Raw genomic sequence first — 27,493 nt, 5'->3', positions numbered from 1 at the left:
AATATTTATCTGATTTAGGACTGTATATCACCTGGGTCAGCTCCTTAAGAGGAGAGGTCATGTTCTGTCTTGTTTTACTCAAAGCAGAGGGCACATTACTCTGACATTGGCAGCTACTGCGTGAAAGTTTGTTGGGCTCAATTTTGTGAGTACAGATGAGAAGTAGGGACTTTCAAATAATAGAAAGACTGTTTAGAATTGATCTGGTTAAGAGACAGCCTCACTCATTCCTTGTTCACTTATTGTCAGAGTTAAAAGAAATTTAAGAAATAATATTATGAATGAGAAGTTCTATTTTATGAGCTAATATTCATGTATGAACATGGGTTAACAGGAAAAATATACAGAGTGAGTATGATGCTTGGATCTAGGGCCTAGTACTACTAGATTTTGAGTTTCAGTCAATGTATTTTATCTTCAGGGCAAATGCATCTTTGAAGTTGGTGAGAATTGGTATGAGATTTAGAAGGTAATGAAGCAACATAAAATTTGTGATGGTGTTCTTCCTTTCCCCATGTATTTTTCTGAGTATTCTCTTGTAATGGAAGTAGTCGTATTCCAATTTCATTCTTTGTGTTTTCAAAATATCTATCTCCCCAATAAAAGAACAAAACCATGTTTATTTAAAAACTATGCTATTGAAAATGGAAAGCACTAATGGCTAAATAGTATTAATAAATTTTTTAACTTGGTTAGCAGACCAATTATCATTTTTTGTTAACACTTCTTTTTAATTCAAGTTTTTGATTCTTACTTGATAATTTTTAGTGTGGGAAATTGCATAATATAGTGTTCAAGTTGTGGTCTTCTGTGTCAGACTTGATTTTGAACCCTTGCCTCTGTTATACTAAGATTTAGCATCGTTTTCTGTAAAATGGGTATAATAATATCTACATAAGGGGATTAAATGAGATAATCCATGTGAAGCATAAAACACAGTGCCTGACACATAATGAATATTAGCAAGTATTATGTACAGTACTATTATTTGAGATTCTCCTGTCTTTATATTTTAATCAAGTAGTTTTTATATCTGTAATTCTAGATATCTAAATTCATTTAGTTTGATCGTTCTTTATTAGGACTGTACAATTCAGATTTTGTGAATCCAAATTAGTTCTTATTTCTTTGTCAGAAGTATTAGCTAAATGATTTTTTACTTTTATTAAAATATCCTTTATTAGTTATCTTGTAATCTATATATTTTGATTTTTAAGAAAACTAAGGAGAAATTGGAAAAATGGAAAAATAACATTTATTTTTTATGATTATAAAATTAATATGTTTATTGCAAGAAATTTGAGAAATACTGAAAGTATTTAAAAAATTAAAATCTTCTGTAATGCCACTCTCAAATGCAACCAATGTTAATATTTTTGTGAAATTTTTTTGCTTGTCTTTTTTTAAAATTTTATTATTTTTGTAAATTGAGGTAACATTGATTTATAATGTGAAATTTATTTCAGTCAAATTGCCCAATGTTCTACAAGTTCTTTTATGTTAATCTAGTAAATTTTTCTTTCTCTCTCATTCCAGGGCTGTTCTTGGTCAGTTATATTTGTGGATCTCGATGCCCACAATCGCAACCGGCAAACTTTGTGCTCACTGTTACCCAGAGAATCAAGATCTCATGTGAGATATTTTTATAATAAATTAATATGAACTGTTGTTTATGATTGTTACATAGTTTTGTTTCTTTTTCCAAGAAAGTACTCTAAAGTGTTAAAAGTTGGCAGAAGAGATAAGAGAGAATGTTGCCGCTTACTCCTCTGGCCTGGGGAGGTCAATGTTTAGGAAGTGAACAGAGCTGTGGAGAAAGCTGCTTTGTCCTTTGAGTTTTCATAGAGCAGTACAGAACTAGATATATTTTTTTCTCTTTGGGGGAGTAGCAACATTATGCCAAAATTAATTTTTTTTGGTCATGCAATATTATATACAGTAAGTACCCTACACACGAACTTTCAAGTTGTGAACTTTTAAAGATGTGAATGTGCGTTCCCAGGTCCAATCACATAATTTAGTTCACGTGTCTGGCGTACATTGTCACGTGCGTGCATCCTCAACAAGTGGTTGTGCTTCTGTGTACTTTACTGTACAGTACTGTATAGAGTACAGTAGTACAGTGTCTTTATTTCAAGCCCAGGGTGTCTGGAAGCAAGCTTAAAAGCAGCAGTGATGTAGTTGGTACTGCTAAAAAGTGCCAAGCGATAATGATGGAAACAAAAGTGAAAATAATTGAGAGAGTGGAGTGACAAGAGGAAGAATAAGTAACTGAAGAACCGAAGAGATTCACGACACAGGAAATGGCAAGGGGATTTTCTTTGTTTGAGGAGGCACTGTTAGTTTTTGAGGCACAGGACCCGAATGTAGAATGGTTCATGAAGGTTGCAGCAGTCTTTCAGAATGCAGTCCCTTGCTACCGTGTCATCTATGACAAGAAAAAAAGAGCTACTACCCAGATATCACTGGACCGTTTTTTCAAGAGGGTAGATAGAATTTAATCCAGCAAAGAACCAGAACCTGTGAGTGCAATTGCAGCTTGCCCTCGGTCTCTTATTGCTGAGGATCCGTTAGCTCTACCATCTCCCACCTCCTCTCCCTCCTCTAGTCAGTAACTCTTCTTGTTCACTCGATGCCAGCCCCTGTATGCCAGCTGTTGTACTGTACTATTGTACTTTTCAAGGTACTATACTGTAAGATTAAAAATGTTTTCTTTATTTTTCATGTTCGTTTGTTTTTTATGTATTATTTGTGTGAAAAGTATTATCAACCTATTACAGTACAGTACTATATAGCGGATTGTGTTAGTTAGGTACCTAGGCTAACTTTGTTGGACTTACAAACAAATTGGACTTACAAACGTGCTCACAGAACAGAATTTGTTCATATGTAGGGGACTTACTGTATTAGAAATGTAGAAGAATATTTTTCATAATTTAAATTTCTTTTGAATAAAACTGCTTTCCTTATTTCTCTTCTCTCATTTGATTCACCCTTTTCTTTTGTCTGATAATCTCTTAAATGACTATGTAATACCTGATTGCAGATTTTTTGAGGGGTTATTTGTGGCTCTATTCTTAGAAAACACCCAAAATGGAACAATTTAATTATTTTAAAATAACTATTTTATAGAAGTAATACAAGATTATGATAAAAGACAAACAGAATCCACAAATAAGCAAATAATAAAAATATAGCCACTCATTATTCCACCATTCAGTTATAATCTTAGGGTGACATCATTTGGGTTTGTATGTTTCCATGTATTTTTATGTACACATATAATGTTTTTATTTTACGAAACTGGAGGAATATTGTTCATAATGCTTGATAACCTGTTTCTTTGAATGGACATGTTTCCATATTAGTAAACATTTCTATAATATAAATTTTAATGGCTGCTGATTTACTCAGCTAATTGTTGGACCTTTAGGTTGTTTTCTGGTTTTCACTATTATAAACAAATTGTTATGACAGACTAGTTGTAATGACTAATTAGTGGTGTTAAATTTTTACACAATGACTGAAATAACGTACTAAAGTCTGAGTCCAGTGTTGAACCTTGAAAATACTCCTTATCATTGAATGAAGTTTTATCTCCTCTGTAAGGTTCACTAAACCATGCCATATAAACATCTGTCTGTCCCTTGGAGCACAGCAGTCTCACTGTCAGTTAAATAACCTTAGTGGCTTTGCATCTCTGTGATTCTCTTTGGGCTGTGTTGATCATATGATTACAGACACTTACTTTCCCTTCTTTTTCTTATTGCCCCCAGAACACAGATGCTGCCCTGCTCCCCTGCATCAGTTATCCTGCATTTGCCTTGGATGATGAAGTTCTGTTTAACCAGACACTTGATAAAGTGGTTAGAAAATTAAAAGGAAAATATGGATTTAAGCGTTTCTTGAGAGATGGGTATAGAACATCATTGGAAGATCCTAAAAGACGCTACTACAGACCAGCTGAAATTAAGGTATCAAAAAATATCCCATGTCAGATAGCATAATAGAATGTTCAAAAGTACTGATTCAGGAGGCAGACTTCTTGGGTTTGAATTCTGGCTCTGCCACTTATTAGCTGTGAGACCTTGGGCAAGTTATTTAAGCTCTCTGTGTTTAATATTCTTCATTGATAAAATAAAGTTAGTCCCTACTATTAGTGAGGTTTTTTTGAGAATTAAATCAGTTAATATATATAAAAGTGCTTAGAACAGTGCTTGGCACATAGTAAGCACTCGGTAAGTGTTAGCTGTTGAGGCCTATTTGCTCACATCGGGCCATGTTGAGTCATTGGGTGAGTAATTTTTCTATTGAACTTTCAGTATTTTGCCTGCCTACTATATACCATTTGTCTAATATAATAGAAAATATCTATTTGTGATTGAATTTTCAATCTTTAAGCAAATGTTCTTTTTTCTGTTTCACTTAGACACTTCCCTCTGAAATATACTCCTCTAAATATTTGGTTTTAAAGATTTTACATTTCAAATATACATACATATCCTATATCTAGGTTTATTCTAGCTGTTTCTAAGCTGCCCAAAAAACTGTAACACCCCCCAAAAAAGTAAGCATCCATCCACATTGCTGAAGACTTTGCTTTAATGGGATAGGTTGAAAATTATCTTTAAAAACCCCCAAACCCCTCCCTATCTGCCTCCCCTTGCCTCTCTCTTTGTTGTCACACTTCTGAAGAGCATGGTGTGTTCTAGTTGTGCCTCCTTGTTTGCCTCCTACTTACTCCTTTACCTTATAATCTGGCTCCTGTCCCCAACACTTCCCAGTAGCTGTATTGGCTTCAGTCAGTTTATGTCACTGGATCATTGTGGATGCCTTTCTAACTTTATTTCACTGGACCTCTCATTGGCATTTGAGTGTCTTAAGTAAGTCCTCTCTCAGGAGGTTCTCCTCCATTTTCTGTGACTTCAATCTCTTCCTAAGTCTCTGCTTAGTTCTCTCACTATCTTTCTTAGTCTTCTTTGCAGGTTCCTCTTCTTCTGCCTCCCTTTATCCTTTGCTTGTCTCCTGGAATCCATCTTCAGTCCTATTCTCTTTCATGCTATTCATGCAGTCATAGCTCTAGCAATCACTGTTAATCCCACATCTCTATCCCTAACTCATACTTCCACCCCTGAGTGCCCTACCACGTATCCAGCTGCCTTTTGGACATCCTCACTAGAATGCGCTGCAGTCTGCCTATGATCACCTTCCACCCTTCTGTCCAAGCCCCAAACCTGAGATTCATCCTAGGCTCACTCAGCCTTCTTTGTCACTCACCAAGTCTGGCAAATTTAACTACCTTTAAATCTTAAAAACTGTCCCTTCATCTCTACTAACTTCTTCGTTTAGGCGAGTGATCCACAGCCGGGAATGATTTTGCTCCCCAGGGGACATTTGACAATATTTGAAGAAATTTTTTGTTGTTACACCTTGGTGGGTGCTACTGGCATCTGGAAGGTAGAATCCAGGGATGCTACTAACTGTCCCACAGTGCACAGGACAACCCCCACAACAAAGAACTATTTGGCCCAAAATGTCAATAGTGCTGAAGCTGAGAAACATTGATTTAGGTTAACATCCTTTCTCTTTGGGTTGTTCCCAGCAGCCTTCCAGTTGGTCTCCTTATTTCTTATCCTAAAACCCTCTTCAGTACTGCCAGCTGTTCATCTAGCAAGTAAATTTGATCCTCTTCAGTGGTACCCTGTCACTTTCAGATCAAAGTGTTTGTCTCTCAGCCTGACTTCTCAGGCCCTCCCTGATCTGGCTGTCCTGACCCACCTGTTAGACTTCAACTTTCACTGCTTCTTCCTTGCTTGTTCCAGGAATACTGAATTGCTGTGAGTTTCTTTAACGTACTTTGTTCATTAATGCATTTCTAGTTTGTGCTGTTGTCTTCTCTGTATGGAGTTCCCTTAGCTTATCTCTCCAGAGAAATCCATCAAGCATTAGTTGAAGCATCTCCTTTCCTATAAACCCTTTCCAGATGCCCTGGGCAGGCTCAGATGCTTCATGCCCTTGGTTCTTGATATATATACAATGTATAGACATTTTGTAACATACTGCAATTGTTTGTTTACATGCCTGTCTCCCCACTAAGCAGGTTCTCTATCTTTTTGTCTTCATAGCCCTCTGTCTAGCTGATGCCAGGCATTACTAAATACTTAGGAAATATTTATTGAATGAATGACTACTCTGTGATGGATTAAATGAATGAGCTTTTGAATAATAAGAATGATGAGGGCTTCCCTGGTGGCGCAGTGGTTGAGAGTCCGCCTGCCGATGCAGGGGACACGGGTTCATGCCCTGGTCTGGGAGGATCCCACATGCCTCGGAGCGGCTAGGCCCATGAGCCATGGCTGCTGGACCTGCGTGTCCGGAGCCTGTGCTCCGCAGCGGGAGAGGCCACGACAGTGAGAGGCCCGCGTACCGCAAAAAAAAAAAAAAAAAAATCAGTCCACTTTTGTTATTACAATAAATAAATTTTTATGTATGTATATTCTAATGATGTAAGTGTTCTAATTAATATAATTAACATACAGTTCTAAATTATTGTTGATGAACTTTTTATATATTTTATTTTCTGTTTTAGCTATTTGATGGCATTGAATGCGAATTTCCTATATTTTTCCTTTACATGATGATTGATGGTGAGTGAACTTTTCTCCTGAAATTTAAACTGTAGGATATAACTAGTTTAAAGAAGAAAAGAAATAAAATATGACTCCTTTCAGCTAGCAAAATAGACTGCACTAATTGATGTTAACTACTCTGCATTTTTATGTGCTACTTTTCCGCTTTCTGACTTAATGTTACATCATTTAAAGAATTTTATGAATACTGTAATTTGTGACATTGTGAATGTCTGTATTATTTATACTTAAGCATAGAGAAATTTCAATTAAAAGTCAGTTTTCAATTCTAATTGCTAACATTTCTCAAATCAATTTCCTGGAAAACTATCACATGCATTTATTTGCATAACCTTTTTCCATTTTATGTTTATTATTTACATAGAAAAATACCAGAATAATTACAATTGGGTAAATTTTTTTCTAAGGTAAAATTTCTGTTGTGTTTATTGAGCTCAAATGCTATTGGATTTTATATTTTACATTTTAGGTGTTTTTAGAGGCAATCCCAAGCAAGTAAAAGAATATCAGGATCTTCTGACTCCAGTACTTCATCAGACAACAGAAGGTGTAGTTGGAATGCTTTTCCTTTTTTTTTTTTTTAATCTTTATTGGAATGTAATTGCTTTACAAAATTGTGTTAGTTTCTGCTATATAAGAAACTGAATCAGCTATACGTATACATATATCCCCATATACCCTCCCTCTTACGTCTCCCTCCCACCCTCACTATCCCACCCCTCTAGGTGGTCACAAAGCACAGAGCTGATCTCCCTGTGCTATGCGGCTGCTTCCCACTAGCTATCTATTTTACATTTGGTAGTGTATATATGTAAATGCAAGTCTCTCACTTCGTCCCATCCTACCCTTCCCCGTCCCCATGTCCTCAAGTCCATTCTCTACATCTGCATCTTTATTCCTGTCCTGCCCTTAGGTTGATAAGAACCTTTTTTTTCTTTTTTACACTCCATATATATGTGTTAGCATACCGTATTTGTTTTTCTTTTTCTCACTTACTTCACTCTGTATGACAGACTCTTGGTCCTTCCACCTCACTACAAATAACTCAATTTCATTTCTTTTTATGGCTGAGTAATAGTCCACTGTACCTATGTGCCACATCTTCTTTATCCATTCATCTGTCGATGGACACTTAGGTTGCTTCCATGTCCTGGCTATTGTAAACAGTGCTTCAGTGAAAACTGTGGTACATGATTCTTTTTGAACTATAGTTTTCTCAGGGTATATGCCAGCAGTGGGATTGCTGGGTCATAGGGTAGTTCTATTTTTAGATTTTTTAAGGAACCTCCATACTGTTTTCCATAGTGGCTGTATCAATTTATATTCCCACCAACAGTGCAAGAAGATTCCCTTTTCTCCACACCCTCTCCAGCATTTATTATTTGTAGATTTTTTGACAATGGCCATTCTCACTGGTGTGAGGTAATAACTCATTGTAGTTTTGATTTGCATTTCTCTAATGACTACTGATGCTGAGCATTCTTTCATGTGTTTGTTGGCAATCTGTATATCTTCTTTGGAGAAATGTCTATTTAGGTCTTCTGCCCATTTTTAATTTGGGTTGTTTGTTTTTTGATAGTAAGCTGCATGAGCTGCTTGTATATTTTGGATATTAATCCTTTGTCAGTTTCTTAGTTTGCAAATATTTTCTCCCATTCTGAGGGTTCTCTTTTCGTCTTGTTTATGGTTTCCTTTGCTGTGCCAAAGATTTTAAGTTTCACTAGGTCCCATTTGTTCATTTTTGTTTATATTTCCATTTTTCTAGGAGGTGGGTTAAAAGGCATCTTGCTGTGATTTATGTCAAAGAGTGTTCTTCCTATGTTTTCCTCTAAGAGTTTTCCTCTAAGTGTCTGCCTTACATTTAGGTCTTTGATCCATTTTGAGCTTATTTTTGTGTATGGTATTAGGGAGTGTTCTAATTTCATTCTTTTACATGTAGCTGTCCAGTTTTCCCGGCACCACTCATTGAAGAGGCTATCTTTTCTCCCTTGTATATTCTTGCCTCCTTTATCAAAGATAACGTGACCATATGTGCGTGGGTTTATCTCTGGGCTTTCTTTTCTGTTCCATTGATCTATATTTCCGTTTTTGTGCCATTACCATGCTGTCTTGATTACTGTAGCTTTGTAGTATAGTCTGAAGTCAGGCAGCCTGATTCCTCCAGCTCTGTTTTTCTTTCTCAAGATTGCTATGGCTATTTGGGGTCTTTTGTGTTTCCATACAAATTGTGAAATTTTATGTTCTAGTTCTGTGAAAAATGCCATTGGTAGTTTGATAGGGATTGCATTGAATCTGTAGATTGCTTTGGGTAGTATAGTCATTTTCACAGTGTTGATTCTTCCAATCCAAGAACATGGTATATCTCTCCATCTATTTGTATCATCTTTAATTTCTTTCATCAGTGTCTTCTAGTTTTCTGCATACAGGTGTTTTGCCTCCTTCAATAAGTTTATACCTAGGTATTTTATTCTTTTAGTTGTGACGGTAAATGGGAATGTTTCCTTACTTTCTCTTTCAGATTTTTCATCACTATTGTATAGGCATGCCAGAGATTTCTGTGCATTAATTTTGTATCCTGCTACTTTACCAAATTCATTGATTAGCTCTAGTAGTTTTTTGGTAGCATCTTTAGATTCTCTATGTATAGTATCATGTCATCTGCAAACAGTGACAGCTTTACTTCTTCTTTTCTGATTTGGATTCCTTTTATTTCTTTTTCTTCTCTGGAAGTTTTGCTGTGGCTAAAACTTTAAAAACTATGTTGAATAATAGTGGTGAGAGTGGTAACCTTGTCTTGTTCCTGATCTTAGAGGCAATGGTTTCAGTTTTTCACCACTGAGAACGATGCAGGCTGTATGTTTGTCATATATGGCCTTTATTATGTTGAGGTAGGTTCCCTCTGTGCCCACTTTCTGGAGAGTTTTTCTCGTAAATGGGTGTTGAATTTTGTTGAAAACTGTTTCTGCATCTATTGAGATGATCATATGGTTTTTCTCCTTCAATTTGTTAATATGGTTTATCACATTGATAGATTTGCGTATATTGAAGAATTCTTGCATTCCTGGAATAAACCCCACTTGATCATGGTGTATGATCCTTTTAATGTGCTGTTGGATTCTGTTTGCTAGTATTTTGTTGAGGATTTTTGCATCTATGTTCATCAGTGATATTGGCCTGTAGTTTTCTTTTTTTGTGACAGCTTTGTCTCGCTTTGGTATCAGGGTGATGGTGGCCTTGTAGAATGAATTTCAGAGTACCCTCCCTCTGCTATATTTTGGAAGAGTTTGAGAAGGAAAGGTGTTAGCTCTTTTCTAAATATTTGATAGAATTCGCCTGTGAAGCCATCTGGTCCTGGGCTTTTGTTTGTTGGAATATTTTTAATCACAGTCTCACTTTCAGTGATTGTGATTGGTCTGTTTATATTTTCTATTTCTTCCTGGTTCAGCCTTGGAAGGTTGTGCTTTTCTAAGAGTTTGTCCATTTCTTCCAAGTTGTCCATTTTATTGGCATATAGTTTGTTATAGTTATCTCTCATGATCCTTTGTTATTCTGCAGTGTCTGATGTTACTTCTCCTTTTTCATTTCTAATTCTGTTGATTTGAGTCTTCTCCCTTTTTTTCTTGATGAGTCTAGCTAATGGTTTATCAATTTTGTTTATCGTCTCAAAGAACCAGCTTTTAGTTTTATTGATCTTTGCTATCGTTCCTTCATTTGTTTTGCATTTATTTCTGATCTGATCTTTATGATTTTTTTCTTTCTGCTAACTTTGGGGGTTTTGGTTCTTCTTTCTCTAATTTCTTTGGTGTAAGCTTAGGTTGCTTATTTGAGATGTTTCTTGTTTCTTGAGGTAGGATTGTATTTCTATAAACTTCCCTCTTAGAATTGCTTTTGCTGCTTCCCGTGTGTTTTGGGTCATAGTGTTTTAATTGTCATTTGTTTATAGGTATTTTTTGATTTCCTCTTTAATTTCTTCAGTGATCTCTTGGTTATTTAGTAGTGTATTGTTTAGTCTCCATGTGTTATTTTTTTTTTTACAAATTTTTTCCTTTAATTGATATCTAGTCTCATAATGTTGTGGTCGGAAAAGATTGCTGATGTGATTTCAATTTTTTAACATTTACCAAGGCTTGTTTTGTGACCCAAGATATGATCTATCCTGGAGAATGTTCCATGAGCACTTGAGAAGAAAGTGTTTTCTGTTGCTTTTGGATGGAATGTCCTATAAATATCAATTAAGTCCATCTTGCTTAATGTATCATTTAAAGCTTGTGTTTCCTTATTTATTTGCATTTTGAATGATCTGTCCATTGGTGAAAGTGGGGTGTTAAAGTCCCCTACAATGATTGTGTTCTTGTCTATTTCCCCTTTTACGGCTGTTAGCATTTGCCTTATGTATTGAGGTGCTCCTGTGTTGGGTGCGTAAATATTTACAATTGTTATATCTTCTTGGATTGATCCCTTGATTATTATGTAGTGTCCTTCTTTGTCTCTTGCAACATTCTTTATTTTAAAGTCTATTTTGTCTGATATGAGAATTGCTACTCCAGCTTTCTTTTGGTTTCCATTTGCATGGAATATCTTATTCCATCCCCTCACTTTCAGTCTGTATGTGTCCCTAGGTCTGAAGTGGGTCTCTTTTAGAAGCATATATACGGGTCTTGTTTTTGTATCCTTTCAGGCAGTCTGTGTCTTTTGGTTGGAGCATTTAATCCATTTACATTTAAGGTAATTATCGATATGTATGTTCCTATTCCCATTTTCTTAATTGTTTGGGGTTTGTTACTGTAGGTCTTTTCCTTCTCTTGTGTTTCCTGCCTAGAGAAGTTCCTTTAGCCTTTGTTGTAAAGCTGGTTAGGTGGTGCTGAATTCTCTTAGCTTTTGCTTGTGTGTGAAGGTTTTAATTTCTCCATCGAATCTGAATGACATCCTTGTTGGGTAGAATAATCTTGGTTGTAGGTTTTTCCCTTTCATCACCTTAAGTATGTCCTGCCTCTCCTTTCTGGCTTGCAGAGTTTCTGCTGAAAGATCAGCTGTTAACCTTATGTGGATTCCCTTGTATGTTATTTGTTGCTTTTCCCTTGCTGCTTTTAATATTTTTTCTTTGTAGTTAATTTTTGATAGTTCGATTAATATGTTTTGGCGTGTTTCTCCTTGGATTTATTCTGTATGGGACTCTCTGTGCTTCCTGTACTTGATTGACTATTTCCTTTCCCATATCAGGGAAGTTTTCAACTGTAATCTCTTCAAATATTTTCTCAGTCCCTTTCTTTTTCTCTTCTTTTTCTGGGACCCTTATAATTTGAATGTTGGTGCATTTAATGTTGTCCTAGAGGTCTCTCAGACTGTCCTCAATTCTTTTCATTGCTTTTTCTTTATTCTGCTCTGCAGTAGTTATTTCCACTGTTTTATCTTCCCAGGTCTCTTATCTGTTCTTCTGCCTCAGTTTTTCTGCTATGGATTCCTTCTAGAGAATTTTTAATTTAATTTATTGTGCTGTTCATCATTGTTTATTTGCTCTTTAGTTCTTGTAGGTCCTTGTTAAATGTTTCTTGTATTTTCTCCATTCTATTTCCAAGATTTTGGATCATCTTTACTATCATTACTCTGAAATCTTTTTCAGGTAGAATGCCTATTTCCTCTTCATTTGTTTGGTCTGGTGTTTTTTTGCCTTGCTCCTTTATCTGCTGCATATTTCTCTGTCTTTTTATTTTGTTTAACTTACTGTGTTTGGGGTCTGCTTTTTGCAGGCTGCTGGTTTTTAGTTCCCTTTGTTTTTGGTGTCTGCCCCCAGTGGGTAAGGTTGGTTCAGGGGCTTGTGTAGGCTTCCTGGTGAAGGGGACTGGTTCTTGTGTTCTGGTGGGTGGGGCTGGATCTTGTGTTTCTGGTGGGCAGGGCCACATTCGGTGGTGTGTTTTGGGGTGTCTGTGAACTTAGTATGGTTTTAGGCAGCCTCTCTGCTAGTGGGTGGTGTTGTGTTCCTGTCTTGCTAGTTTGGCATGGGGTGTCCAGCACTGGAGCTTGCTGGCTGTTAGTTGAGCTGGGTCTTAGCATTTGAGATGGTGATCTCTGGGAGAGCTCTTGCCGATTGATATTACGTGGGGTCAGGCGGTCTCTGGTGGTCCAATGTCCTGAACTCAGTTCTCCCACCTCAGAGGCTCAGGCCTGACACCAGGCCGGAGCACCAAGATCCTGTCAGCCACACGCCTCAGAAGAACACGAGAAAAAGGAAAGAAAATTAAAATAAATAAATAAATAAAATTTAAAAAATATTTTTCAGTAATTAAAAAAAAAAAAGGAAGAGAGCGACCAAACCAATAAACAAATCCACCCATGATATGAAGCACTAAAAACTATACTGAGGTAAACATAAAAATCAGAAACAAGTCAGTTGCAGACAGCAAACCCTAATTGTACAGTTGCTCCCAAAGTGTACCACCTGAATTTTGGGATGATTCGTTGTCTGTTCAGGTATTGCACAGATGCAGGGTTCATCAAGTTGACTGTGGACATTTAATCCGCTGCTCCTGAAGCTGTAGGGAGAAATTTCCCTTTTACTTCTTTGTTCGCACAGCTCCTGGGGTTCAGCTTTGGTTTTGGTCCCACCTCTGCATGTACGTTGCCTGAGGGCATCTTTTCTCCTCCCAGACAGGAGGGGGTTAAAGTAGCAGCTGATTAGGGGGCTCTGGTTCACTTAGGCTGAGGAGCGGGAGGGGTACGGAATGTGGGGTGAGCCTGCGGCGGCAGAGGCCAGCAGGATGTTGCAACAGCCTGGGGTGCGCCATGTGTTCACCCGGGGATGTTGTCCCTGGATCATGGGATCCTGGCAGTGGCAGGCTGCACGGGTTCCCGGTGGGGGGAGGTGTGGATAGTGACCTGCTTGCACACAGGCTTCTTGGTGGCAGCAGTAGCAGTGTTAGCTTTTCATGCCCATCTCTGGTGTCTGCGCTGATAGTCACAGCTTGCACCTGTCTCTGAAGCTTGTTTAGGTGGTGCTCTGAATTCTCTCTCCTCACGCACCCTTAGGCAGTTCCAGACTTTTTCCCATACTCCTTCTCGTCTAGCTGTGATGCACTAGCCCCCTCAGGCTGTGTTCACACAGCCAACCCCAGTCCTTTCTCTGGTATCTGACCTCTGAAGCCAGAGCCTCAGCTCCCAACGCCCACCCTCCCCAGGGGGGTGAGCACACAAGCTTCTCAGGTTGGTTAGTGCTGGTCGGCACCTATCCTCTGTGCGGGAATCTCTCTGCTTTGCCCTCTGCACCCCTGTTGTTGCACTCTTCTCCGTGGCTCTGAAGCTTCCCACCCCCACCACCTCTGTCTCCACCAGTGAAGGGGCTTCCTAGTGTGTGGAAACTTCCTCCTTCACAGCTCCTTCCCTGAGGTGCAGGTTCCATCCCTATTCTTTTGTCTCTGTTTTTGCTTTTTTCTTTTGCCCTACCCAGGTACATGGGGAGTTTCTTGTCTTTGTGGAAGTCTGAGGTCTTCTGCCAGCGTTCAGTAGGTGTTCTGTAGGAGTTGTTCCACATGTAGATGTATTTTTGATGTATTTGTGAGGAGGAAGGTGATCTCCATGTCTTAGTCCTGTGCCATCTTGAAGCACCCCCAGGAATGCTTTTTCAAGAAATTCTTTCTACCAGCATTCCCTTAATGTTCCTTTGAAATGTATAAATAATTCCTTTCTAAACAGAACAATTTATATTGAAATGAAAAAATGAACGGGGCTGCAAACAAATTAGAAAGAATAATCTCTTAATTTGTTATAATAAACTTATTTTTATGAAAGGAGTTCATTAGGCAAGGTGATAGAGAGGGAGATGAATTTTAAGTGTTCATGGCTATAGTTACTACACTGTAGTTTGCCAGGTGGGCAGAGGTTCTTCATCTATTACCTACTGTAATACTCCTTCACTGGATGTAATGTGACAATAATATAAAATGACTAATTTTTATCCATGTCACCAGAAATGTTTTGTTCAGGTGAGTACTGCCCCCTTCAGAGGGCCACTTAGGGAGGCTCTGGCCTAGCCTAAGGGTACTACCATTGCCAAGAATATTTTGACCTCCTCTTTGGAGATGTTTTCAGGGCTTTTTTCACATTAATTTGAATGTCTGCCATGGTTCTAAAATGTCATCCTTTGAGGATGGGTTTAATATTTTAGAAATGGTCAAAAGGTCCAGACTTATAAATAATATATTGGTTTCAGTTAAACACCAGCAAGGGCCATAAAGGAACATAACTGAGTTTTTTCGTATGACTAGAAAACTAATTCTTGAAAGAATTCCAGAGGAGAAGTTCCAGATATCTTTGGTGTTTGGAAGTATTAGTAAAATAGTAAAATATTCTCATGAGTGAACAGCTTTGACGACCTATTTATCTGAAAGTTAAAAATTATGGTGTTAATTAAAAAAAAAAAAGAGGGTGGTCTTACAGACATGATGCACAAACTGGCAATCACAGCGGTGGGCCCTATTCCTGTCTCACATGAAGTTTATGATATTCTTTAGGGTTTTCCACAGTATCTTAGAGTAAATACTTTATACTGTATGCTCACCCTTTAAAGTCTGTGTAATGTTAAAGTAGCAAAATGTTTATGGATAAACATTGAATTTCAAATAAATGTTAATGTTTAAAACCAGTTTTTTGTCTTTATGCTCCAAATAACCACTTGTCCAATGTGAGAAACAATGTAATGAATGTTGTAATGAATATATTTAAAATCCCTTGAATCAGATCTTTTAGTATTCAGTGATAGATCATTGATGCATTGAGGTGGTAGTCTGTGTATCACACTTTAGGCTTCTTTATGTTGAAAGAGTGATGTTCAGACTATTATCTGTGTATCATAGACCTTTTCACTGGTTTTAGACACAAATATCACTATTTATTGATGCGTGAAGAAAGAAGCAAATTTTAGGGAAATCTGTGTAGTATTATTAGAAAAATTAAGTTCAGTGTGGGATGATATTACAAAAAGTCTTCTGTAGCACTGTATTAGAATGTTGGTTTTTCTCCCTTTACATCATCCACAAAGATTCTAGTCTTAAAATAATTTTTAGTTTCTACCAAGAAATATTTTTAAATGAGTTGGTCACAGGGGGAAGATGGATTTTTTTTTTTCTCCTCAGTGATGTTGAATAGTAGATAATGGCCTTAATGTTTAAAATGGGGATTTCTTTGCTCTAAGCAATCGCTCAGGGTTATAATTCTTCATTTAAGATTACACAGTATCTCATTTGTAAAGCTTCCACAGACTAAGTCTATTAAAAATAGCTTCTTCTATGGCTCTACATATTTGCATACTATATATTTATTGATTCATTTAAAGGTGTTAAATGTTGTTAAAAGAGATTATGTACACATTGTTGGCTAACATATAACATATCCTGTCAAATTAGTTTTAAAGTAAAGAAGCTTTTCCCACATTTTTCACTGGGAATTTCTGAAAAGAGTCAAATTTTCCTATCCTATTGGACAACTTTCTCTCTTTCTGCTTTGTCATCATTGTAGTTTTTGAAGGGAAAATTTGAGGAGGATACTGATTTGTTATATTTTAAATATTTATTTTTAAACTCCATAGGTTATCCTGTCATACCAAAGTACTACTTTGTGCCAGCTGATTTTGTAGAATATGAAAAAAGAAACCCTGGTAGTCAGAAGCGATTTCCTAGCAACTGTGGCCGTGATGGAAAACTGTTTCTTTGGGGACAAGCCCTTTATGTCATTGCAAAACTCCTGGGTAAGTGAAGAAGATCAGGAACAGTTTTTTTTCTTATTATCAAGTCTTTAGAAATAAGTATGTCTTTGTTGACATTGACATTCTTTTTGGATTTGGGTGGTGTTTCATGCTGTTAAGAGGTCTTGGGGGAGTTTCTTAGCATGGAAAAGTACATTAATATGTCTATTGCACTGAATGATGATGGATGTTCCTGGGAAGAAATTCAAATAGGTGTGGGTACCACTATGATCATTTTGGGCTGCATTCAGCTTAGTAGATAGGGTGCTAGCAGAAGGCTATGGAAACTTTGAGTCTCTTTTATAAATGGAATACAGTTGTGATTTAGTATAACAATCATGCTTGGTCATACCTGTAGTAAACCACTTGCCATAAGGAATCAGGTGTCTCAAAGTTTTCTTCTTTCCAGTAAATACATGTTGGCAGTTTACTCAGTGAGGTGGAGGCATAATGGAGCCACTATTCATAATTCTTTGAAGAATTGTTTTTCTGCTTCTCCTAAAACTTCAGCTGAAGTATCTTTGGATACATTGAAATGAAAGTTAATTTAATGCACACAAAAAAGCATTATGCATCTTGCTATACCATTCCTTGCTAAATTTTTTAATATTATTAGCATTTCCGTCAAAAAGGTTATCATAATAGTCAGAATTCTTTTATGACAAACAGATTATGAAACAAGCTGACTGTAAATACTGTACCTGCACTAAAAGAACTGCTTACTGTGTGAAATACTGTTATTGTCTTTGTTGTTCTTAGTATTACTGCATAAAAGCTAAATTTGTTTGTGCTGTAAGAATAATCATCTTTGGTTCCTTTTTATATTCCATTAGGGAAGAATATTTCAAAGTCCAGATTTCCAATTCAAGCTTTACACAAATGATATATATAAGAGCAGACAGAAGCTATTCAAAGAAGAGAAAATTAAGTTAATGCTGTCTTCAGTTTGCTCATTTCCTGACTATATTTTCTGTGTCTCCATATATACTTAATCCTAATTTAAGAACCTGTAGAAAATTTTTTTCTTTAAAGGGACAGCTCTTTGATAAGGAGTTGATATTATTTATGCAGGTTTTGCTTTAAGATTTTCCAAAAGAAAAAAATAACATACATAAGGTAGTTTTCTTAGAATCAAGCCAAGTTGGTAAGGTTATCTCTGGTTAGAATTTTATTTCCATCTTATTAGCATGAATACAAAGAAGCCTTGTTGATAATCAGCTAAATAAAACATATTTTGGCAGAGGAGTGGTTAACCTATCTAAGGACAAGAATTTTAACATCAGAATCATAAGTTTCTGTATACTACACTTGGAAACAAATGAGCATGATGAAATTTTTCTGTGAGTCTGAGACTGAAAACTGGTACCTGGGATATGGGATTTGAGATCTAAACCTTCTTCATCCTGCTTTTTGCTGTATATACAGCTTGGGGTTGAATGCAGGATTGACCATATTCTATATAAGCAGATTGAGCTTTAAAAAACAAAGATTGAAAACAATATCAGTCAGTAACAAAACATTGGACCTTCCTTACTCCAAAATAAATGTATTGAATGTAGACAAATTTTGAGTGTAGATAGCATTTTCTTATGTTAAGACCAGAGTGAATAGAAATAATCCAGGTCATGCCTTCATCTCTGTTTTATGACCATTTTGAATACGAAAGAGCATTCAAAGAAACAGTTTCTCTTTTGCCTGCTGCACTTCTAAAAAGGCAGTAGAGGACATGAGTAGGTGTATTGCAGACTACGAAACCACATACTTATCTCCTGCTAGAAAAAGAGATACTGCATATTAATTAGCACTCTGACCTAGCTGTCTGTCATCTGGTTAACAACTCACTGGTTAAAATGAATAAGGTCTCAGAAGATTGAATCATTTAGTTGCTCTTGACTATTGTATAACTGTCCCCCCTGCCCCAAGAACCATCAAACTTCTATGGATGTTATTAAGATTCCACACAACACCTTTACTAACAAAGTCTTATTTATTTATTAAAGGAGCCTCAGTAGGATATCTGCTTAACAACATTTTGTGGGCAGTTAATTGGAATTACATGAGCATAATAGAACAGTAAATCTTTAAAAATATTCTGTAATATATGGCTTTCACTAATTCAGTCTAGTTTGTAATTGGTGAAATTTAATATTTTGCTCTATGTATGCCTTAGTTAATAATTATACAACAAAACTATGTGACTTTTATGTTAGAGCAAAAAGACTCAATATGCTGTTTCCTTTCCCAAGGCCTGAACTGCCCATTGTGTTCTTAGAAAATAGTTAATTATTACAGTAATTTTTTTTCTTTAGAAAATTTAGACTTTTAGAAAATCAGTGTTTGATATAAAATAGGTAAATAAATCATAAACAAGGAACTACCACGTGAAAAGGGCTTCCATGCTTATAGTACAACAGCAGTTGAAGACATTACCCTCATTCTGGTCAGTGCCCCATAAAAAATGCTCCATCTCAGATATCTCTTTCAGAATTTAGTGTTAGGAAACACTGTTTTCCCTCACTGAGCTAGTTTTCTTCCTTGAAACTGCAAATACATTATTTTTATTGTAGAACAACTTTATTGAGGTAAAATTACATATATTTCACCTACTTAAAGTTTACAGTTCAATATTTTTTAGCATATTCACAGAGTTGTGCAACTATAACCACAATCAGTTTTAGAATATTGTCATCAATCCCCCCCCCAAAAAAAAGCCCTATACTCTTTAGCAGTCACTCCCCATGTACCCCTAATCACTTCATCCTTCCCCTTAGTGCTAGACAATCATTAATCTACTTTCTATTTTATAGATTTACCTATTCTGGACATTTTATATACCTCAAATCATATAATGTATGGCCTTTATGACTCACTTAGCCTGTCTTCAAGTTTCACCCATGTATTAGCACTTTGTTCCCTTTTTTTTTTTTTTTGTCTGCACCGCACAGCATTCGAAGTCTTAGTTCCCCTATCAGGATCGAACCTGTGCCCCCTGCAGTGGAAGCGTGGAGTCCTAACCACTGGGAAGCCAGGGAATTCCTGCACTTCGTTCCTTTTTATGGCAAAATAACGTTCCATTGTATGGTTATACCACTTTTGATTTATCCATTCATCAGGTGATGGACATTTGGGTTGTTTCCACTTTTTGGCTATTATGAATAATGCTGCTCTAAACTTTCATGAACAAGTTATCGTTTGACATATGTTTTCATTTCCCTTGGGTATATACCTAGGGGTAGAATTGCTGAGTCATATGGTAACTCTGTGTTTAACATTTGGAGCGCTTCTAGACTATTTTCCAAAGTAGCTGTGCCATTTTACCTTCCAGCCAGGAGTGTATGAGGGTTCTAATTTCTCTACTTTCTCTCCAACCCTTATTCTTGTCTGTGTTTTGACATTAGCCATCCTAATGGGTATGAGGTGTTATCTCATTGTGGTTTTGATAAGCATTCCCCAAATGACTAATGTTGTTGAGCATCTTTTCATGTGCTTATTGGTATATCTTCTTTGGAGAAATGTCTATTCAGATACTGTGGCCATTTTTTTTTTTTTTTGTCGGTACGCAGGCCTCTCATTGTTGTGGCCTCTCCCGTTGCAGAGCATAGGCTCCAGACGCGCAGGCTCAGCGTCCATGGCTCACGGGCCTAACTGCTCCGTGGCATGTGGGATCTTCCTGGACCAGGGCACGAACCTGTGTCCCCTGTATCGGCAGGCGAACTCTCAACCACTGCGCCACCAGGGAAGCCCTGTGGCCATTTTTAAATTGGGTTATTTGTCATTTTATTGTTAAGTTGCAAGAGTTCTTTATATATTCAAGATAGAGGTCCCCTACAAGATATGTGATTTGCAAATATTTTTTCCCATTCTGTGGGCTGTCATTTTGCTTTCTTGATGGTGTCCTTTAAGACACAAAATCTTATCGCTTTGGCAAAGTCCAATTTATCTCATTTTTTCTTTTGTTACTTATGTTTTGATGTAATTTTGTCTAATACGAAGTCACAAAGATTTACTCTTATATTTTCTTCTAACAGTTTTATATTTTTAACTATTACATTTAACTTTTTAAATCTGTTTTGCATTTATTTTTGTAGGTGGTGTGAAGAAGAGGTCCAGCTTCATTCTTTTGCCTTTGTATATTCACTTATCTCAGTATTTTGTGTGGGGGAAAAAACTATTCTTTTCCCTGTTGAATTGTTTTGGCACCCTTGTCAAAAATCAGTTGACCATAATGTAACAGTTTATTTCTGGACTGATCAGTGGATCAGTCTGTTCCACTGATCTCTGTCTTTATGCCAGCACCACGTTGTCTTAATTACTGTAGCTTCTTCCTTTCAATCTGGATGCCTTTTATTACTTTTTCTTGCCAAATTTCTCTGACTGGAACCTCCAGTACAATGTTGAATAGAAGTGGCAAGAGTAGACATCATTGTCTTGACTCCTGATCTTTGGAGCATAGCATTCCATCATTGAGTGTGACATTAGCCATGGGTTTTTCATAGATTCCCTTTTTCAGGATGAGGAAGTTCCTGTCTATCCCTAATTTGTTGACTGCCTTTTATCATGAAAGGATGCTGAATTTTGTCAAGTGTTTTCTGTGTCTACTGAGCTGGTCCCGTAATTTTTATGTCCTTTGTTCAATTGATATGGTGTATTACAGTAACTGATTTGGGGAGGTTAAGCCATTCTTACATTTGTGGGGTAAGTCCCTTTTGGTCATGGTATGTAATCATTTTTATATGTTACTGGATTTAGTTTGCTAGTATTTTTGTTGAGTAGTTTTGTGTCTATATTCAGAAAAGATTTTGATTTGTGATTTTCTTCCCTTGCGGTGTCTTTGATTTTGGTATTAATACTGGCCTGTTAGAATGAGTTGAGAAGTGTCCCTCTATTATTTTTTGGAAAATTTTTGTGAAAGATTGGTTTTAATTCTTCTTTAACTGTTTGGTAGAATTCATCAATGAAGTCCCATGGTCCTGAACATTTTTTGTGTGGAAAGTTTCAGTCACTACTTGTTACACATCTGTTCATATTTTCTGTTCCTCTTTGAGTCAGTTTTGGTAATGTATGTATTTCTAGGAATTTTCCCATATCATCTAGGTTATCTAAATTGTTGGCATACATTTTTTCAGAGTATTCTCTTGTAATCCTTAAGGTTGCTAGTAATGTTCCTAGTTTCATTCCTGATTTAGTAATTTGAGTCTTCTTTCTTTATTTTTTGGTCAGGCTAGCTAAAGGTTTGTCAACTTTTGAGTTTTTCAAGAATCTACTTGGTTTCATTTATATTCTGTATTGTTTTTCTATACTCTATTTCATTAATTTCCACTCTTAATTTCCTTCCTCTTGATTGCTTTTGATTTAGTTAGCTCTTTTTCATCTGCTTTCTTAATGTGGAATATAGATTATAGACTGGAGAATTTTCTGTTTTATTTTTTAATTAATTCATTCATTTATTTATGGCTTCGTTGGGTCTTCGTTGCAGTGCATGGGCTTCTCATTGCAGTGGCTTCTCTTGTTGCGGAGCGTGGGCTCTAGGCACGCAGGCTTCAGTAGTTATGGCACGCGGGCTCAGTAGTTGTGGCGCATGGGCTTAGTTGCTCAGTGTCATGTAGGCTCTTTCCAGACTGGGGATCAAACCCATGTCCCCTGCATTGGCAGGCAGATTCTTAACCACTGCGCCACCAGGGAAGTCCCAAGAATTTTCTGTTTTAATGTAGCAATTACAGTTGTCAATTTCCCTCTGAGCATTGCTTTACCTAAATCCCCTAAGTTTTGGTATGTTGTGTCTTCTTTTTCAATCATCTCATCAGAAAGTACATTAGAAAGTATTTTCTAATTTCCCTTTTCATTTCTTTTCTGACCCATTGGTTATTTAGGAGTGTGTTGTTTAATTTTATTATGTTTGTGAATTTCTAAAACTTCTTCCTGTTAATTGATTTCTATTGTGGTTGAAATCAATTTCAATTGATTCTATTTGAATAGAATTCTATTTGAATTCTATTTCTAAATTCTGGTATTTCATTCTGTTATGTTTGAAGTATATACTTTGTATGATTTAAATCCTTTTAAATTCACTGATGCTTATTTTATGGCCTAGCATATGAAAGATATTACATGTGCATTGAGAAGGATGTATATTCTGCTCTTGTTGGATGGAGTGTTCTATAAACATCTATTAGGTCCAGTTGGTTTACAGTGTTTTATAGATACATTTTTGATCATGTCATTTCCTTTTTTTTTTTCCAGCTGATGAATTAATTAGTCCTAAAGACATTGATCCTGTTCAGCGTTATGTCCCACTACAGAATCAACGTAATGTGAGCATGAGGTTTTCCAATCAGGTAAAGAGATATATAAAGATATTTTATTTCATAACTTAGACTCATCCAGACATTTAACACTTAATTGAAGAAGAAATTTTATTCTGAATGGGTTTTTATTGTTCCTTCTGAGGGCAAAGCTTTTCTGTCTTCTGCTTAGTTAAGATTTACCTGTGGTAAAGGGCTATTTGTTAATGAGGAAGTATGAGTCAGATGTGTCCCACGAGATGTCTCACAGGTAAACATTTTCACCTTCACAGTGGTTGTGTTTAAGGTGTCAAATGTCTTTGAGAAGATGCAGTATGTATGGGTGGCATGGGGACAGATGAGATGGCTCTGTTACTGAAGGGAGTGGGGTTCCATGAAAGGCCCTTCGCTTGATGTCTATCCAGTGCTGTCTCTGTGACAGGACTGAGTGACAGACAGAGTTGTTCTTAGTACTTGGTAACATGTCAGGTGAATAAATAGTTTTTTTTTTTTTTTTACATTTAGTACCTATGGATTCAGACTGTGTTGTGTCAACAAAATAAGTGTTTGCAGGATCAGCAAGATTGATGTTGACTTGAGCAAACCCTCATGTATTAAATGATACCAGTAATGAGTACTGTTAAAATGAAACTGTAGTGTGGATTGTTGAAATTGCCTGAGGAGACAGGGAATGAACCTGAGTGTGTGCCTGGGATTCCAAGCACACACTTATTAAATTTATTTAATAAGAATAGCATCAGCACTTACAGAAAATATGCTTACGAAATTGAAATGCTCCTTTTACTTTAAAAATATATGTATAACACATACACACACACACACAAACACACACATAAATGCTGTTTTAACGAGAGAAAGGGAGAGCCAACCAGCCTCATTAGTATCATTAGTATCAATAGGTTCTCTCACACTGTTTCTCTGCTTCTTTTGCTGGTCCTCAAACAAAACATCTAGTTACTCTGAGTGGTTCATAGATGAGAAGCTTTTGGGAGAAAGATGCCTATGTTAATATGTGATAAAAATTTTACGCTGGCCTATTAGTTCCCATATAAGGCAGGGATTTGGCCTTTATCTTTATTTACCACTCATCTCTGGAATATATTTACCAGTCAGTAAAGTGGAATATATTTAACTTCATGTTACCTAGTGCTGTGACTCCGAGCCATTTTAAGACTAGTGTGTATCACTTACATAGCATGTGTGATGCACTTCTAGGGTGATGAAATCTCAAAGCCTTTTCTTAGAATATAAAGTGACCTATTGGTCGCAGGTTTGAGGTGTGGGGGCAGGAACCAGAGAACATCAAAGCACACAGCTAACAAAATCAACCATTTAAACACTTCATGCTTGACTCATATAAGGAGGGCTGTGGGTTATATGTAATTTTTGACATACAATATTCTTGCAACTCTTTCTCTCCCACTCAAGAAGGCAGAGTACAAGTGAGTGAGAGTGAATTTTATAGAGAATTTACTCTAGGTATATTTTTTATATTGAAATCATTTTCTAATGTTGCTACTAAATTATGTGATGTTCCTCCCAGGTAGAGTCATATCCTATCTAAGAGCCTTGCTCTAGGGTCAGGACAGGGGCTTTTCTCCTGCAGCCATGTTAGGATTACATCCATACATTGTATATAGTTTCTGGGAAGGAAATGATAGGAAAGATTGGCAGCAGAAAATTGCCGGGAGGTGTTATCGCCCCACCCTACTGGCAGCTTGGTTGTGGTGGTATATAAAATGGTGAGGTGCCTTTTCCACTTTCTCAACCATTTAAGCAGTAGCCAAGACCTGGCATGCCCGTATCCATTGTTGGGGCTAGATGACTTGGCTTGGTGAAATACGGAAGTCAGACAGGGCCCTCTGCCTGAAATGCTGGTGTCAGTGCCCTCTCAATCATGATTGACCAGGTCAGATCTTGAAATTAACTGATCTGTGTGGATTGACCCTGTCAAATGTCAGAAAAAGTAAGTAGAATAGTAAAGTTCAGACATTTCCTGGAAACAAGAGAAATCCCTGACTTCGAAGGAAGTTGTATCTGAGGTCCCCAGCACTCACAGGACTCAGAAGCTGTTATACTCAACACTTACAGTTTATTACAAAAAAAGGAGAGAGGATAAAATTAGTGAAGGCACACGGGTCAAGTCCTGAGGAAACCAGGCACAAGCTTCCAAATATTCTCACCCAGTGGAGTCGTGTGAGACACAGTTACCCAGGAATGATGTGTGACTACATATGCAAAGTGCTGCCAGCTAGGGAAGCTTGCTCAGGCTTGAACATCAAGGATTTTTATTGGGGGTCAGTTGTGTAAGCGGGTAGCACCTGCATGATTGACGGCAGTTATTGAAGCTCTAACCCCCCCCCAGAGAAAAAGCAGATGTTCACCATAAATCACATTGTTCGCATAAACCATGTAGACAGACCGGAACAGTATGGCCCAGCGCCTCAGGCATGCAAAAACACTCTTATCTGACAGAACATTCCAAGAAGCCAGAAAGCCCATCCTGAAAGCATGCCTTTCTTGGAAATTTTCAAGATTTAAACAACCCAGGCCTGCTGGGCCAGCTTATTCCTTCACTGAAGGGTTATGGCAGAAGGAAGTCTTCCAGAATCCAGAGAGCTGTGAGTGTGCCAGAACTGTAGAGAGGTCCACTCCCTCAAGTGTGCATGGGGCTATTGGCACATTGCAAATGCAAAACACTGAGGACTGAATTGGCAGCTGTTGATTTTCTTAACTTTACCCTTAGCAAATTTATTTTTGGAAAAGGGGTTGTATCCGGGGTTAAGGCTGAGGTTGGAAAAGGGTATCAGCTGGGATGACCCTCCTCACTACTCTCTCACTAGTCAGGAGTTGCTGTTTTCTCTTGATGTTACTTGGAGAATAAAATTCCCTTTTATAAATAAAGTTTAGAGGAGTAGAAAGAAATGCATTGTTAGCAGTAGCAGATATACTTTATAGTATTGTGAGATTTTGACCAAAAGAAAACAAGAAAACTTTTGCAGACCTTAGAATGTATGTTCCTAGAGACCAGATACCATGTTTTATTCACTTTTGTAGCTTCAGTATCTGTCATAGTACTGTAACACCTGTTATATAGGAGGTTCTCAGGGTTTAACTTGAATGTTTGAGTGTGCTTGATGGTATGTGTGGGAAGAAGGTATGTCATGGAAAATCGTGGACTTATGCAAATATCCCTAAATCTATTTCTCTAATTCTGACCTCTTTCCTAATATTTAAACTTGAATTTCCAACTACCTGGTGATCATCTCTCCACAAATCTAGTCTTTAAAACCCAACATTTCTGGATATATACGTAACTCTGTCTCATTGAGTTGTATACTTTATATATGTACAGCTTTTTATATGTAAATTATATCTCAATAAAGTGGTTTAAAAATTTAAAAAATGAAACCCAACATTTCTAATGCCAAATTTATCTTCTTGCTTCAAAGTAGCTCTTTTCTCCCTAGTCCCTACCTTGGATAAGGACCATCTTCAATACTCTTTTCTCATGCCAGTAGCTCTTACATTCAGGTGGTTATCATATTGGCTCTGCCTTCAATGTAGCATCTACATTTGTCTCTTCATATTTATCCCCACTGCCATGTACCACTCAGACTTCATTACTACTCAATGGCATGGTTTTAGTAATCTCTCTCTGTCTTCAGTCTCTCCTCCTGTTTATTCTCTGTGCTTGAGAACACACGATCTTATAAAGTATGGATTCATTTATGTTGTTTCCTGAAAACCTTCCATGACACTCTATACTGTCTACAGGGTAGAGTCTAAATTCCATATCCTCATACAGTCACCTCATTTCGTGTTTTTCACCTATATCTTACAATTTCTCCAAATTTCTCCCAACCATCCCTGTACTATGATCTCAGCCAATTTGCTGATCTAATATCACAACTCACCCTCACCCACTCCCAGGCCTCCACTCTTAGTACAACCTTCATCCTGAAACCCTGGCCTCTTTTTCAGACAGGATCCTTTAAAAGCCTATACAGTTCCTCTTCCTTTAACTACATATGAAAGTTACATAGATGCATTTTGTAAAAAGTGAAATAATATAGAGGAGATTACAATGCAATTACATTGTTACATTTGGTACTATTAACTATGTAATTTCCCCATTTCCAGAAAAGCCTTTCTTTTTTTTTTAAACCAGATCTGTCTTCTAAATTTTTGAATAATGTAAATGTAACCCTTAAAGAAAGTCATGAGGTAAAAGTCAGTCGTGCTTAAAACTCCTTTAAATATTAAAAACAATATTAATATCAAGAAGTGGGAGACAGATCTAATAAATTTTTATAAATCTATGCAGGGATTAAAAAGACTGTGGTAAATTGACATGAAATGGCACAAGAAGTGGATTATAATAAATGCTCAGTAAACATAAAGTAAAGGGTAGCTCACAGAATGGTGGGTTAAGAATAATCATATTGTATAAAATAAGCTATTTATGAGTACATGTTTTAACATACAAAACTGGCTAGTTCTGGGAAAGGGAGGAGGTGATCATAAAGACTGACTTTTTGAACTTTTATTCATATAATATACACTTGTATCTTTTGTGCATGCTGTTGGTTTGTCATATACTGGTTTGCATTACTACTTTTTTAATAGACCATTTAAAATTATTGCAAAATATTCAAATATAAAATGCCAAGCAGTATAGTAAAAAAAAAAAAAAAAGTCTATTGTATTTATCCCAACTTCTACCATTTCATCATTCTTTCCTTTTTGAATGTCCCTGCCTTCTTCTGTTGTCATTTTCTTTCTGTTCGCATAGCTTTCTGTAGACA

The 27,493-nt window shown here is 36.8% G+C and overlaps 1 protein-coding gene across 4 annotated transcripts in view; it reads left to right on the top strand.

Annotated features, from left to right (window-relative positions):
• PHKB (phosphorylase kinase regulatory subunit beta) overlaps positions 1–27,493 on the top strand; it is a 213,028-nt gene that overhangs the window by 93,411 nt on the left and 92,124 nt on the right. For all 4 annotated transcript variants that reach the window (XM_082863438.1, XM_082863441.1, XM_082863439.1 and 1 more), the window contains 6 exons: positions 1,537–1,632; positions 3,777–3,974; positions 6,590–6,647; positions 7,120–7,197; positions 16,228–16,386; positions 22,624–22,718. In XM_082863438.1, coding sequence (XP_082719564.1) covers positions 1,537–1,632; positions 3,777–3,974; positions 6,590–6,647; positions 7,120–7,197; positions 16,228–16,386; positions 22,624–22,718 — 684 coding nt within the window. The remainder of the gene's footprint in view (positions 1–1,536; positions 1,633–3,776; positions 3,975–6,589; positions 6,648–7,119; positions 7,198–16,227; positions 16,387–22,623; positions 22,719–27,493) is intronic.

The sequence above is a fragment of the Leucopleurus acutus genome, assembly GCF_964270905.1.
Source record: "Leucopleurus acutus genome assembly, chromosome: 20".
Lineage (NCBI taxonomy): Eukaryota > Metazoa > Chordata > Mammalia > Artiodactyla > Delphinidae > Leucopleurus > Leucopleurus acutus.
The sequence above is the reverse complement of the archived record's forward strand: the minus strand, read 5'-3'. Positions and strand labels throughout refer to the sequence as shown.